The sequence below is a fragment of the Lissotriton helveticus genome, chromosome 10 (assembly GCF_964261635.1).
Source record: "Lissotriton helveticus chromosome 10, aLisHel1.1, whole genome shotgun sequence".
NCBI classification, from domain to species: Eukaryota; Metazoa; Chordata; class Amphibia; order Caudata; family Salamandridae; genus Lissotriton; species Lissotriton helveticus.
In genome coordinates this window covers 51,883,580-51,899,251 of record NC_136071.1, presented here as the reverse complement: position 1 = coordinate 51,899,251, position 15,672 = coordinate 51,883,580, and the positions used below count along the sequence as shown (strand labels likewise).

The following is a 15,672-nucleotide window of genomic DNA, read 5'->3' as shown; positions in this document are numbered from 1 at the left end:
TACAAATTGATTGGGAAAAAAATATTTAATCAAATTCTCCTTTATATAGAGCCAAAAACTCAAAAGTTGCTAGATGCTGGATTCGGCATGGTTGTTCGTGAAGCACATGGTCATGTCTCACAATAGGGTTCACTGTTTTCTTCATTTGCAAGGGAAAAGTTCACATGAAAGCTATTTTAGGCCTCTTTCATCGTCTCCCTCTTTCCCTCTCATTGTCTTTTTTTTCCTTTCTCTTCTTCCAGTTATTTCTCAGTATTCCTCTCTGTCATTCTATTTTTCTCCCTTGTCTGTCGCTCACTCCTTTTTTCTGCTTTCTTATACTGCCTGTCTGTCTGTCTATCACATATTCCACTCTTCTGTTCAAACATGATCAATTGCGAAACCAGCCCAAAGATGTATTACGATAATGCACAAGATATATGTATTTATACTGAAATTTCATATTATTGCACTGCACCTTATACGTTGTACTTTGATTATTGACAGGTTTATCAGCAAACAACAAGAGGACCCCAACCTCCTTTGCTGCTCCTTCACCCCGGCTACAACCCAGCAAACACCAGTGTTAAAGGTAAGGAAACTGATGCTGTATATCTTTTTTACATGGGAGTTAGGGCTATGTATCTCGTCACTCTCCAGGCCCTCAAGCAGTGTCTCTTTCAGGGGGGCCTCCAGCAACCACTATGGCACAGAGAGGCAGGAGCGAGTACGGCTCTATTTTTAGCAGTCATTTGAGATGTATTACGATAATGCACAAGATATATGTATTTATACTGAAATTTCATATTATTGCACTGCACCTTATACGTTGTACTTTGATTATTGACAGGTTTATCAGCAAACAACAAGAGGACCCCAACCTCCTTTGCTGCTCTTTCACCCCGGCTACAACCCAGCAAACACCAGTGTTAAAGGTAAGGAAACTGATGCCGTATATTTTTTTACATGGGAGTTAGGGCTATGTATCTGGTCACTCTCCAGGCCCTCAAGCAGTGTCTCTTTCAGGGGGGCCTCCAGCAACCACTATGGCACAGAGAGGCAGGAGCGAGTACGGCTCTATTTTTAGCAGTCATTTGAGATGTATTACGATAATGCACAAGATATATGTATTTATACTGAAATTTCATATTATTGCACTGCACCTTATACGTTGTACTTTGATTATTGACAGGTTTCTTTAATATATATATTGGTAAGGCCAGCAACACACCATCATGAATACAGTACAAGAGCTGATTGCAAGGTCATTCCAGTCACGGCCACTTGAACAAAAACTACAGATAAAGCAATTAGGACCTCATCAGCCTGAAATAAACCTACAGCAAACTACCCAGGACAGAGGAAAAATGTCAAAACGTACATTCTCAAATGCCTGGTACACAAAAGCTGATTGGCTTACAGGGTGCCCTATAACAAATTCTCTGTTCTGCTTCCCCTGCTTGCTGTTTGGTGGTGGCTTTTCTTGGACACGACAAGGACTAGTGGACTTGAAGCACATTTCTGAAAAAATAAAGAAGCATGCGCTCACAAGAAATCATCTGGAAAACCTGACAAGACTGGGAATGTTGGGGGAAGACGCACCAATTGAGCAGCAGATAAGTGATGCATATCGCAAATCCATTCAAAAACACAATGAAGGTGTTGATAGGAACAGACAAAATCTATCCAGGATCATTGATTGCATTCGTTTCTGTGGTGCTTTCGAACTGGCATTGCGAGGCCATGACGAATCAGAAACTTCCTCAAAACCTGGGATCTTCCGAGGCCTAGTGGATTTAATGTCAACCATAGACAAGGATTTGGAAACACATTTAGCACGTGCTACAGTCTTTAAGGGCACATCTAATACAATACAAAATGAACTCCTTGACTGTGTGCTCGAAATTATAAGAAGCCATATTGTGCAAGAGTTGCGAAACACAGACTTTGTGGCTATTCAGGCTGATGACACCACTGATGTGGCCACTAAAACACAGTCCGTGTTAGTGTTTCGGTACCTTGACAGTGACCGAAACATTGTGGAGAGGTTCTGTGCATTCACACATTTAAGAGACTCTAGTGCAGCAACCATCACTGAAGCTATACTGTGTCAACTGGACTTAATTTTCCCGGACCTGCCTCAAAAACAAAAACTTATCGCACAAAGCTATGATGGTGCGTCCGTAATGAGTGGAAACCTTGGTGGAGTACAGAAACGAATTCGAGATGTGTACCCTAATGCTCATTTTGTGCACTGTTACGCCCACCAACTCAATCTTATTATGCAACAGGCGGTATCAAAGATCAGAGAGACACGAGTTTTCTTTCAGGATATCGGAGGCATAGCAGCATTCTTCACACGTTCCCCCAAAAGAACAGAAGCCCTTCATGAGATTGTGGACAAAAGCGTACCAAGGGGATCCTCAACTTGTTGGAACTTTCACATTCGTACAGTCAACTTAATCTTTGAAGAGAGGGAGGGCCTTGAGAAATGTTTTGTCGCCATATCATCCAGAGAAGACTTTGATCGCACAAGTCAGAATGAAGCCCATGGCTTTCTTAGAACACTACAAGACAAAGAGTTTCAGTTCTTACTGTTTTTATTTCATGACATAATGTCTCATGTTAATGGGTTATACAATCAGTTACAACGAAAAGACATAGATACTGTCTCTGTGAAAGCCGTTACATCTGCATTTGTACAAAAGATAATGGAAGTGAGAGATGGGGTTGACGATTTGGAGAGCAAACTGCCGGAGCATTCTATTTTTGCAAACCGCAGACAAAACATCACCTCTCTGGTTCGAATTGGAAAAGAGATATGTGATATTGTAATTGTGCAGGCAAAAGAACATTTTTCATTCACAAAACATTTGGTGACTGACACTTTATTGCAAGAGTTTGCACAATATGATGAATCCTTCCCTGAGCGTGCTCTGAATCAGGCTGTGGAAGCATATCCTATGCTCAAAAAAGAGCAGTTGAGAACTGAGTTAACTGTACTCTACGGAATGCCTGTGTACCGGAAGGCCACAAGCGCCTTGAGTTTGCTGAGTTTAATTCATAAACTGCATATGGAAAACTCACTTAGAGAGACAGTGACTTTACTCAAAATTGTGATTATGACTCCAATGACAACAGTAGAAGCTGAACGATGTTTTTCAGCCTTTTAAGCGCATAAAGACATTCCTCAGGAACACCATGCTAGAGGAAAGACTAAATGCTTTGGCGATGCTGTCTGTAGAGAGCAAGCTAGTCCAAAAGATACCGGACTTCAATATGAAAGTAATTGACAAGTTTGCTACACTGAAAGACAGACGTGCTGATTTCATTTACAAAAAGTGAATGCTGCTACTTGTTGGTTGAATACAAAAAATTCTGATTGAGGTAAGAAATGCATTGTTATCTCTGTTTTTAAAAGTTTTGTAGTGTTTGTTCTATTTGGAGACTACACAGTTTTGCTCACCTTTGTTCACTGGCTGGAGCTTTCTCCCGCAGGTTGAACGATTCGTTGCTTGTGTTGCCTATCAAACCTTTCCCCTTGGCAACTTGCGAAAACCTTGATACCATATAGTGCTCATAATCTTATCCTTCTGTTGCACAGGGGAACAACCTATGTTAACCTGCCATTTGTCTACTAGAACCAAGACTGAAAGCTGTGTAGGTTGTATATACAAGTGTGTTCATACTCTCTGAAGTATAGATAAGAATAGAGTGTAACATCTTCCTTCCTTTACAGCCTGCCTATTCTTCAAGAATTCCCGAAGAGGTTATGTTTGGGGTACTTGCGTGGACATATGTAAAGTGTGTGTATAAAGCTCAGCTCAACCAGAATCACGGTAACAGCGCGTTGCGCTGCCTCTTTTATATTCAGTATATTGTTAGTCTTTCATGTGACCTTTATCACCACTCTCTCCTGGCAGATTATTCTTTGTACGTATAACCTACAGAAGAATACGCACTCCTCTTACTCCACTCTGGGAATAGAGTGATGAGCCATACATACCTTTTCATTGTATATACTGACATTGTGTTGGACCATAGTGCTCATAATCTTATCCTTCTGTTGCATAGGGGTACAACCTATGTTAACCTGCCATTTGTCTACTAGAACCAAGAATGAAAGCTGTGTAGGTTGTATATGCAGGTGTGTTCATACTCTCTGTAGTATAGATAAGAATAGAGTGTAACATCTTCCTTCCTTTACAGCCTGCCTATTCTTCAAGAATTCACGAAGAGGTTCCCGCGCTCAAGACCTGTTTTTCTTCCCCCGCCTTTCCTTGTTTTGTTTCCCTGTTTTCCCCTGGTGTGCCATTCGTTACTCTACAGTCTTATAGAGTCGGAAGGCCATAGGGGAAGACTGTGGACTTTTCTTCAAGTTCCTGACGCTCCTGCGGAACGAGCCTGGCAACCATTACACTGCTGTGCAACTTCTTATACTCTTAGAGCTAAGATTTCCGTGAAAGTCTTATAGTCTGAATTCAGCACCTGAGCATAATAGGGCGGAATGTATAAAGCTCTGTGGTTATACTGAATAAGCAGCTACCTATGTTATGCCATCTATTAATGTAATAACTGCACTTTCACAATTGCTTTATTAACCTTCCTGCTTTCTCAAATTTGCTTGAAAATGCACCCCTTTTGGGGTTCGGTCTCGCTCGCTGTGCTCGTTCGCTACGGTGCTGTATCACAATCACTTTCCGCCCCATCACTTTAAAATCTCACCCACCGCCCCTGCTGTTGATGTTAGTTTAAAATCCCCTGGTGGAACTGGGGTTAATGGATTGTTGCTGTCCTCGTGGTTGACCTTGAGTTCTGATCCAACCCCGACCCAGGATGACTGCTCCATGGCAGTGGACCGTGGTACTTACAGGGCTTCTGGTATGGCTCTACTATCCTGGAATATTGCAGGGCTGGGCTCCAAGTTAGAACTTCCAGGACGGTCAGAGTTTATTGAAGCCCATGATATATGTCTCCTTCAGGAGACCTGGGCGGTAGAGTCAGTGTTTCGGCTAGGGTATCTTACTTTTCAGGTTCCCACGGTAAAGCAAGTAAAGGGCCGAGCAAGGGGGGGGTTTACTGGTTTGGGTACGGCAGACTTTGCGGTGCAAAGTATGCCAAATACCCACATATAACATTGATATCCTTGCAATAAAAATCATCCCAGAGCAGGGTCCTAGCTTGTGCATTTTTTAACGTCTATGCAAGAGGCCTTACTGGTGGGAGACGTTCAGAGGTTGTAGCGGACCTGGAGGGGTTGTTGGATGGTATGCCGAGGAATACTGGTACGATAGTCGTGGGAGATTTCAATACTACGTTTGAACCCCTAGGGCTTGTGGATCAGTACCTCACGGAGGATGAAGATGTAAAATGGGGCATACCTACCCTAGAGATTGAGCCAATTAAGAAATGGTCAGGGGATGTGTGTAGTCCAGCAGCTGAGGGCCGTAAATGGGCAAACACTGTCGGACAAGCAGAGGGCCGATACTTTTAATGGAGAAGTGTGGCTCACTGGTTAGAGGAGGCAGACCTGGAAGCAGAGGTCAGCCCGGGACCAGGGTTCAATTCCCGGCTCGGCGGGGTCTTGAGTCCTAAAATGTCCATGGACTCGACAATTCTCGCTCCGGTGCCTACTCGATTCACGGGTTCACACTCTGCGACTCTGGGCAATAGCTTGCTTAATCTCCACAACGGCCCCTCGCGGCGGGATGCCTGGCTTTCACCTTGCGGATACCCTGCCGGGGTTATCTCACAGGGGAATACCAGGACGGGTTCCCTAAGCAAGCGCTTAGAAACCGCTCGGTGATTTGCGCTATATAAATTCATGTACATTTACATTTACATTAATAATGGCCTCAGAACGAGCCGCATTGATTATGTGCTAGTAAGTCTGCCATTGTGGCAGTTTGTAAGGGACATGGTCGTTACCACTCGTGCTGAAAGCGCTCATGACCCGCTTATTGTTACAATGAATGGGCTGTTAGAAGAAGCTTCACCTCAAAGGGTAGAGGCTGGGAGTGGAGAGCTGGCACTAGCCAACGACATGCAGCATCTGAAATGGAGAAATGTCTCCGAACTTCCTGAAACTTTATCAGCCATGAATAAGGAGGTAGACAGGGTACTGGAAGTGTGGGGTACTGGCGAGGGAAGCTAGACCCTGCCGTTGCAGGTTAAGGAGACGCATACTATGCTCTTTAATAGGCTAAAATTATTCTTCTACAAACCTGCTAACATTAAGAAAGGCAGGCATAAGAAAATGGAAAGGTGGTTTAATTATAAATGTCGCCTTTCACGGAGGGCATTGGCAACAGCTTTAGGTGTTAAGGACCAAGTGAGAGTGAGGTTTGCGTGGGATTCCTACAGGAAAGCAGTCAAAGAAGTCAAAAAACTTTGGGACCAGGCAAGATGGCAGGAACTTAAGGAAGCATCCGTGTCCCGGAATTCTAAAGTATTTTGGGACACGTTTAAGTGGGACAGGGGGGGTGCCCAGATCCCCCTAGAATAATGTTGCACATTACTTATGGGTCGAATACTTTGAATCCCAGTATGCTCCCTTGGCGGATGAACAGAACACTGATCCGTATGCCCATTCTTATTTTATTGATTCAGAAAAGGGGGTGGTGATGAACAGAGGGCCTGAAATAAGCAGACCACTCTTACCCAGTCCAAAGATCAGGGCTTGATCCATCACCGTTTTTTAGCTCACTGCACCATCCCAGCTCAGAACTTGGCTATATGGAAATTAGTCTGTTCCTGTCCCAGTGCATGATGGGAACAGGGCAAACAAAACAATAAAGCCAATTCTTGTACTGGGAAGGAAACAAGCTCCGGGGACCGGTTTCTGCCATTTCAGGCGTCGTCGGCCCGGCTTGCTTGAATCCTGATGGTGCAATGAGCAAGGGACTCACATCTGAGTATACCCTTCCACGCTTATGGTGGACAAAATGATTCAGAAAAGGGGGTGGTGATGAACAGAGTGCCTGAATTAAGCAGACCACTCTTACCCAGTCCAAAGATCAGGGCTTGATCCATCACCGTTTTTTAGCTCACTGCACCATCCCAGCTCAGAACTTGGCTATATGCAAATTAGTCTGTTCCTGTCCCAGTGCATGATGGGAACAGGGCAAACCAAACTACCAAGCCAATTCTTGTACTGGGAAGGAAACAAGCTCCGGGGACCGGTTCCTGCCATTTCAGGTGTCGTCGGCCCGGCTTGCTTGAATCCTGATGGTGCAATGAGCAAGGGACTCACATCTGAGTATACCCTTCCACGCTTATGGTGGACAAAATGATTCAGAAAAGGGGGTGGTGATGAACAGAGTGCCTGAATTAAGCAGACCACTCTTACCCAGTCCAAAGATCAGGGCTTGATCCATCACCGTTTTTTAGCTCACTGCACCATCCCAGCTCAGAACTTGGCTATATGCAAATTAGTCTGTTCCTGTCCCAGTGCATGATGGGAACAGGGCAAACCAAACTACCAAGCCAATTCTTGTACTGGGAAGGAAACAAGCTCCGGGGACCGGTTTCTGCCATTTCAGGCGTCGTCGGCCCGGCTTGCTTGAATCCTGATGGTGCAATGAGCAAGGGACTCACATCTGAGTATACCCTTCCACGCTTATGGTGGACAAAATGATTCAGAAAAGGGGGTGGTGATGAACAGAGTGCCTGAATTAAGCAGACCACTCTTACCCAGTCCAAAGATCAGGGCTTGATCCATCACCGTTTTTTAGCTCACTGCACCATCCCAGCTCAGAACTTGGCTATATGCAAATTAGTCTGTTCCTGTCCCAGTGCATGATGGGAACAGGGCAAACCAAACTACCAAGCCAATTATTGTACTGGGAAGGAAACAAGCTCCGGGGACCGGTTTCTGCCATTTCAGGCGTCGTCGGCCCGGCTTGCTTGAATCCTGATGGTGCAATGAGCAAGGGACTCACATCTGAGTATACCCTTCCACGCTTATGGTGGACGTGCTCCTGGAATGGATAATATCCCTGCAGACGTCTTTTTGAGTCACAAATCTTCTTGGCGATTGTACATTAGACATCTAGCAAATGCAATTGCCTGTGGTGCCCCAATCCCAGCCTCATGGAAAGGGGCAGAGATAATTCCCGTATTTAAGAAGGGTGACAAATCCGTAGCAGCAAATTATAGGCCTATTAGTCTAATAGACTCCATTCAAAAAATCATGGCCAGACTGATTTTTCAAAAAATGCAATCTTGGATGGAAGATGAACAAATCCTCACCCCATTGCAGGCGGCTTTCAGACCACTCACAAGTACAATTGATCAGGTCTTCCGTTTCATTAATATCTATTGGAAGACAGTTGTCTTGGAGAAAGGGGCCCTGTATGCAGTATTTGTGTACCTGAAGGCAGCCTTCGATCTAGTGCCTCGATGTAGGTTGTGGAGTGTCTTAAGTGAGATGGGGATGTCCTCCAAATTACTATCCTTTTCGTCCGCCTACATGAGGGTAACCATTCACGGGTACGGTGGGGGTCCAAGGGTGAGGTGACTGAGTCATTTGCTGTTGGCAGAGGAGTGCGCCAGGGTTGTGTGCTTGCACCGACCCTGTTTTCACTCTTCGTTAACGGGGTGGCTGATTTCCTCTCTGCGGTCCCCTCGGATGCCCCGATGCTGGCGGAAGAACATATAATTTAATTTAATTGTGGGTTTATATAGCGCTAGAATCAACTCCCGGAGGAGTATCTCCGCGCTTCGACCGCTGGGGAACCCGTCCTGGCTCACCCTGAGAGATGGTCCCTAATGGGTATCTCTAAGGTGCAACCAAGCATCCCCGGCGGTCTGGGGGGCCGTTGTGAAGATGAGGCAAGCTAATGCCCAGAGTTGCCGAGTGTGGTCCCTGACTGGAGTAGGCACCGAGGCGAGAATTATCGAGCCCGCTGACCCTGGTCCACGACCCTGCCGCGTCGGGAATCGAACCCTGGTCCCGGGCCGTCCTCTGCTTACGGGTCTGCCGCCTCTAACCAGTGAGCCACACCACTTCACTCATCCTCATGTTCGCGGACCATACTTTAATCGTCTTCAAAACTCCCAGCAGTTTGCAAAAAGCCCTAGGTAGGTTTGAGGATTTCTGCTCCATCCGGGGCCTCGTAATTAATACGGAAAAAACTAAGTTCATGTCCTTTAATGAGCACAGACCATTTAGGGGTAAGGTATATATGAATAATGTACCCCTCGAAAAAAATTATGCATTTACTTACCTAGGAGTCACACTACAGGCAGATATGGGGTGGTCTAAACAAATTGATGTAGCTACAATAAAGCATAAACAACAGGCCGGGGCCCTTGCAGCCAAATTTAGATCATCCTTTTCCAAGCCGATCAGTCCATTGATGGAGATCTATGGCATGAAAGTGCTAAGCTCCGCTCTTTACGGAGATGAGCTCTGGGGGTTTTCAAACTTATCTACCCTATCTGCAGCGGAAAACTCTTTTTTGCGAAAGGTTACCAGCCTCCCGAAAAGTACACCTATGCACCCATTGCTGCTAGACCTGGGTAGGAAAGCAGTAATGGACTTGGCGAATCTTCGCCCACTTTTATATTGGCGAAGATTATGGTGTAGGGCTGAACTTGCACACTACACAAAGGGGCTCAAAGACGCAATGGATACTGATCGTTTTCAGAAGGGTAAATGGCTAAGAGAGATCAGGACATTGTTGGTGAACCTAGGTTTGAGTGAACTATGGGCTGATCCCCTCAACGCTCTTTTTCCGTCAAAGAAAACCCTGAAGGAGATGTACTGGGATATGGTAATGGCAACAGTATGCTCTAGTGGCTCAGTAAAACATTTGACGGGCCGGTTTTTAGAATTCAAGACAAAGCCTGTATTGGAACAGTACTGGGATGCCATTGAGAAACCATTTGACAGGAAGTTGTATTTCCAGCTGAGGGCTGGTACTCTACCTATCAGGGCATTTACCAGTAAATGGGTAGGGGCCACTGTGAATGAATGCCCAAAGTGCCATGATAGAGAAGAAACGGCCAGTCACCTGTTCTTTTTCTGATCACTATACAAGAAACCCCGTGCCATGTGGGTAATACCGATTTGCAAGCTATTAGGCTTTAGTAGGCATGAAGAGGCGCTGAGAGTCCTAACCACGGGCTCATCGCTACCAACAGCAATTGCAGTGGCTACGTTCCTGGGTTGGGCCTGGTCTATCCGTGCCAGGGCGCTTCACTAGGATTACCTAAATGATCCATCTGTTTAATGTCACCCTGCATTCTTTATAATGAACTGGAGCTTTGAAATGACTGTGTTTAATGTTGATCTTTATGAATTGTGTATTTTAATAACTTTTAGAACTACTTTTTTGACAGTTCATTGTTTAATATTTTCTTAAACTGATTTTAAGAGGTGGAATATTTATAGATTTTAAATTGTATGTTGTAATACTGATGTCTGTGCTTTCATGACAATTCTGTAGAATAAAGCTAATTTGACTTGACTTGAGCAGAAAGTACACAAAACTCACGAAAGTGAAACGTGTGTATACAAATAAAAAAATAATTAGGAACTCAGGGACTATGCAGAAAGAAGTGTAGTTAATTTTCGGAAATACAATCTGAAAATGTCGTCTATGCCTTAGGTTTCCTAATTTATTGTTAAGAATTTGACTGGTTTATTATTATTATTATTATGGAAGTTTGTAAAGTGCCTGGTTACGCGCACCGGCGTGTCCCCGCGCTAGAGTGAGAAAATATGAGAAGGCCAGACAGGGATTGGTTACACCAGTACGGACCGGAACAGGTGGGTTTTGAGATCTCTACGGAACTTAGCCTCAGAGGGTTCTAGACGCAGTTCTAGCGGAAGCATGTTCCAACTCTTGGCTGCAAGGAGCCTGAAAGATCTGCCCCCCATGCGTGCTTTGTTAATTTTGGGGATAGCTACCAAGCCAGAACCAGTGGATCTAAGCATCCGCTTAGGTCTGTATGGAGTGATAAGGCTTTGTAAGGGGTCGGGCGCCTTTCCCCCAATGATACGATGACATGTGCATAACGCTTTAAAAGTGATCCTTTCCCTCTCCATTTATTGAATGATTGATTAATGGCTATTGACACAATTGCAAAATACATTAATTGTGGTACCTGTGTCAACCAAGAATGGAGTTTCTAAGATTGAAAATTATATTCTTTAGATATCACTGTCCAAGACAGGCTAAGCCATCAGCAGCAGCAGCAGCCATCAGAAAACTGCCTCTAATAGAGAAGTGTTTGGCTGCATTCATTGTCTCTCTTTCGGTGGATGATATGGGGGAATAATCATTGTAAGCTGTGACTTCTCTAATGCTATGATGTGATCTTGAGGTTCGTGTGACTTTGGCCTTGAGTTGTCTTGTGTCATCTGGTGACAGAGACTACCCTTATGGTGCTTGCTGTGATTGGGAAGTCGTAGATTGGTGTGTGGCAGGTGGCATCCACACTGGTAGCCTAGACATTTGGGGTCATTATCTTTGATGAACAAGTCTTTCACAATATTTACTAATTTCTAAGTTACATTTTGATGTTAGTGTTTGGTGATTATTTCAGCCTCGATATTCCCTGTGTGAAAAACTTGAGCTATGGTCTGTGTTTTGTCCAACTTGCGAAATTCTGAAATAAATCAGTCGTCTCACCAGACCTTTAAACAGTGGAATGAAATGTGTCTTTTGCAATAAACATTTTTCTTGGGTAACAAGAATGTCAATAGTCTGACTTTTAGTTCCTTATAAGTACTTCACTTGCTTTCTTCAGATTGAAATACCTGTTGAATGCTCTGTTTGACACATTACAAGTGCATTATATCCTATGGCAGTTGTAATATGAGGTTTTGGAAAATCTGCAACATCTATAACAGATTGTGTCTTCCGCCAAACTCTAAATAAGGCCCAATGTTTCTAGGAGAAGGTCCAATCCAAGCCACTCTTCAAGAGTAACCAAGTTTGGATCTTGATTCACAAAACTTTCAATAAGTGTCTACAGGGTTTTTAATGGGGGAGCTTCATGCACATTGTTGCTTACACCAAGATGAAGACAATCTCTGTCATATGCACCAATCACTGTTTACCTCTTCTAGTTGTATATTCGCAAACATGCCACCTGTTGCAATCCACAAAGGACACTCAGGGAGAAGAGAAATTCTGAAGGACTGAACAAAGTGGCCATGAAAGGGATCTGTCAACATTCTCCTTGGACAGACTTTATAAGGTGAGTGCTCCTGCAGATGTGATCAACCAACACTAACTGTACATCTTCCCCTAACTTTTTGAGAGGGTAGTAAACAAAAGAGTGAGGATAATTCTGAGTGTAAACCATGTCCAGCAGAGTTTGGTACTTTGACTGCACATTCGCAAAGCCATGACCTGCCTCAGTAGTCTCAAAGATATAGATACAAAGTAGGCAGACAAAGGAAACACAGAGAGGGGAACACAAATCCAAAGCACTGCAAAAAGGTTTTTTCCTACATATTTAGTCCTGTTGTACATCAGCAGCAGAGGTGCAATCAGTGTCCACTGGTTGAGCCATGTCCGGTCCTACAGAGGAAAGGCCTGCGGGGCAGGGATATCTGTGGTGTGTCAATTTGTGTGACCACAACTGGGCTTGCTAACTAGAGAGATGGATTGATTTGATGTCTTTCACAATATGTTTTACAATTATAGCAATGTGAGGTGGTCATAACATTTTATATTTATGTAACCCAGGAGTTGGACTGGGACTTTGCAGAGTAGTGCTTTTAAAATGCCCCGACTGTAGGCAATCTACAAATGGCAGTTCTTTTTTATTTAGACCAAATAAGTTTGGACTGTCTATCAAATTCCCAACAACATTTTATTGCCCGTCATCTGAAGGTCACATGAACTCCTATTTTAGGTTGAGTTACAGAAATATTCAGGGCCTCATTTATGAAAAGTGACACATCGCTGCGTGCAAACAGCGATGCGTCACTTTCCATTGAGCCCTCCTTGCGACATGCTGGATGTTTACAGTATGATGCATCATATCGCAAGAAGTTACAGATACATCAGTATTTCTGACGTTTCTGTAGGCGCAAAAATGACGCATTGCTGGAGTGTGTCACAAAAGTGACGCAACTCCCTCAATGGGTTATTTCACATGGGCAAGTCCCATTTCATATGTGCCTGCGTCAGTCTTACGCCTGCTGTGAGGCAGGCGTAAGATATTGACGCATTTGCGTCCTAGAAGTGACGCAGTGAAATCTCATAGATTTCACTACGTCACTTCTACGAGGCTAACTTGCGTCAGAACGCCCACCCTGCATACAATTATACCTGATGCAGGTATAATGTGGCGCAGGGATTTACAAAATGACGCATCTACCTAGATGCGTCACTTTGTATATATGATGCAACATGGCGCATTTTTTATACTGCTGATGCGGCACAAAAAGTGACGCACCAGCGGCGCAAAAGTGACTCAAGGGCTCATAAATAAGCCCCATTCAATACCCAGTTTCAGGAAGCTCTTTTAGGCCCCCTCAAGAGTTCATATGATTGGAATAATCGCTGTGTGCTGAGGTTCCTCCCCATATGATGTTACTGCATGGCACATATGTTTCTGTCTACATATCTGGCGACATGATACCTGTGAATCCGTACCTGCCCCCATGATGGATCCATCACAATATGGTTACATGCTGAACATAGAATAGTAATACACCCATTTCACCATCATAAAACTCACCCACACATACAACCCAACAGTTTAAAAAAGCATACATGTGTAATCCCTTCAAATGTGATTTTGCCAAATTACATGCCAAAGCACATATTGATCCAATCTCCACCCATAAATTATATACACTTCAAAAGTTAGACAATTTGGGTTTGTTGATTGTTGTTTGTTCATGCAACAAATGGATACATAAAGTTAACCTAGACCAGTCTCATAACAATTACAGATTATGATCACAATCTGTGCTAGCTTTAAATGGCCTCCACCTGTGAAGACATTTTTCTCAGATTATACACAAAAATAAATTCGGGTATAGCCATGGAAAAAGGGCGGCTATTACTGCAAGCTCCCCAAACAGAGGAAGTCAGCATGTTATCTCATTGAAAAGTGCAATTAGTCACACAGCTTGAATCTTTTCAATCAGTATACCTTATGAAATAAGAGTGATTTTACATGTGTAATTTTGTTCCATTTGGAAAAATGCAAAGGCACACATAGTAATGTCTTATGGTCACAATTAATGCACAAATGCATCGTTGGAAGGGAGGTGCTACTTTCTATAGAGCTGATCTGCCAGAAATCTTTCTGAAAGCACCTTTCACCTGCTTGTTTCTCAGGCTGTAGATGAAAGGGTTAAGCATTGGTATGACAACAGTGTACATCAGGGTCACAAACTTGTCCTTTTCTAGTGAGTAGCTGGATTTGGGGCGGAAATAGTTAAAAGAAACAGTTACATAGTACAAAGTAACAGTGATCAGGTGGGAGGAGCAGGTGGAGAAGGCCTTCTGCCTTCCCTCTCTAGAGCGGATCCTCAAGATGGTGATTATTATGTTGACGTAGGAGACAACTATAGCAAGAACGGAGGCTGTAGCAAGGATGAAACCTTCAACTAAAATGATAAGCTCGTTGGAATCGGTGTTGGAGCAGGAGAGCTTTAGCAGCGGTGGGAGGTCACAGTAGAACTGCTGAATTTTGTTCATGCTGCAGAAGGGGAGCAGTGAGGTTGTCACACAGTACAGAAGGGAGTGCAGGACACCAATTATCCAGCAGCCAGACAACAAGAGAGCACACATTCTCCTGTTCATGACCAACAAGTAGTGCAAAGGATTGCAGATGGCAATGTACCTGTCAACAGCCATCACTCCAAGCAGGAAGCTCTCCATCCCCATACATAAAACAAAGAAAAACAACTGGGCCATGCAATTGACAAAGGAGATGGTCTTCTTTACAGAGATAATGTTGATCAAGAGCTTGGGGACGATGACTGTCATGAGGAGGAGGTCGATCAGCGATAAGTTCCTGATAAGGAAGTACATGGGCGTGTGAAGCTTGGGGTCAGCAGTAATTAGTGTGATGATGGTAGTGTTCCCTAGTACCCCTACCAGGTACATGGCCAGAAATAGAATGAATAGTGTGACCTGCAGCTCTGGAACATCTGATAGGCCCTGGAGGATAAACTCTGTCACTGTAGTCAAGTTGTGGGCATTCATTTGTACTTTGAGGACTAAGCACCTATAGAAGAAATAGAAGGCATAGTATCAACGCCTCAATGGCACTATACTGGGCAAACAATCATCACTCAATTACTTAAAACATGACAAAGTGTTCCAAATAGTGGACAGTGTTTTTGCAGCACCGTTAGCTTTGTTGATAGGTTTTTTAATTCTATTTGGATGGACATTACGAAAACAAGAATGACGAAACTAAGACTTGCTACATTTCTCCAACCTTTCAGTAAGTATGTGAATTGGGATAGCCTGACATGTTAGACATTTGCTATTAAAGAATATGGCTACTAATAAATCAATGGGAGTGGATGGGTGTAAATCTTTGTGTGGTTTATCCCCTGTAATAAGACTCAAGAACAAATCAATAGGAGGTTACCCGAGCTCTTTCTCTGTAGTCAGAGATCCTCTCCCATGAACATATATAGGGAGAAGGCAGAAGGGGCTCATGCTCCTTCAAATAGCCCCCAATTACCATTTTGGACTGAAGGAA

The 15,672-nt window shown here is 43.9% G+C and overlaps 1 protein-coding gene across 1 annotated transcript in view; it reads right to left on the bottom strand.

The window, feature by feature from the left end:
- The window catches only part of LOC144783832 (olfactory receptor 5J3-like), a 36,360-nt gene extending 21,196 nt beyond the window's left edge, over positions 1 to 15,164 (bottom strand). The window contains exons 1-2 of the mRNA XM_078662585.1: positions 14,252 to 15,164; positions 12,317 to 12,340 (exon numbers count right to left, since the gene is read on the bottom strand). Coding sequence (XP_078518711.1) covers positions 12,317 to 12,340; positions 14,252 to 15,164 — 937 coding nt within the window. The remainder of the gene's footprint in view (positions 1 to 12,316; positions 12,341 to 14,251) is intronic.
- Positions 15,165 to 15,672: the final 508 nt, after the last annotated feature.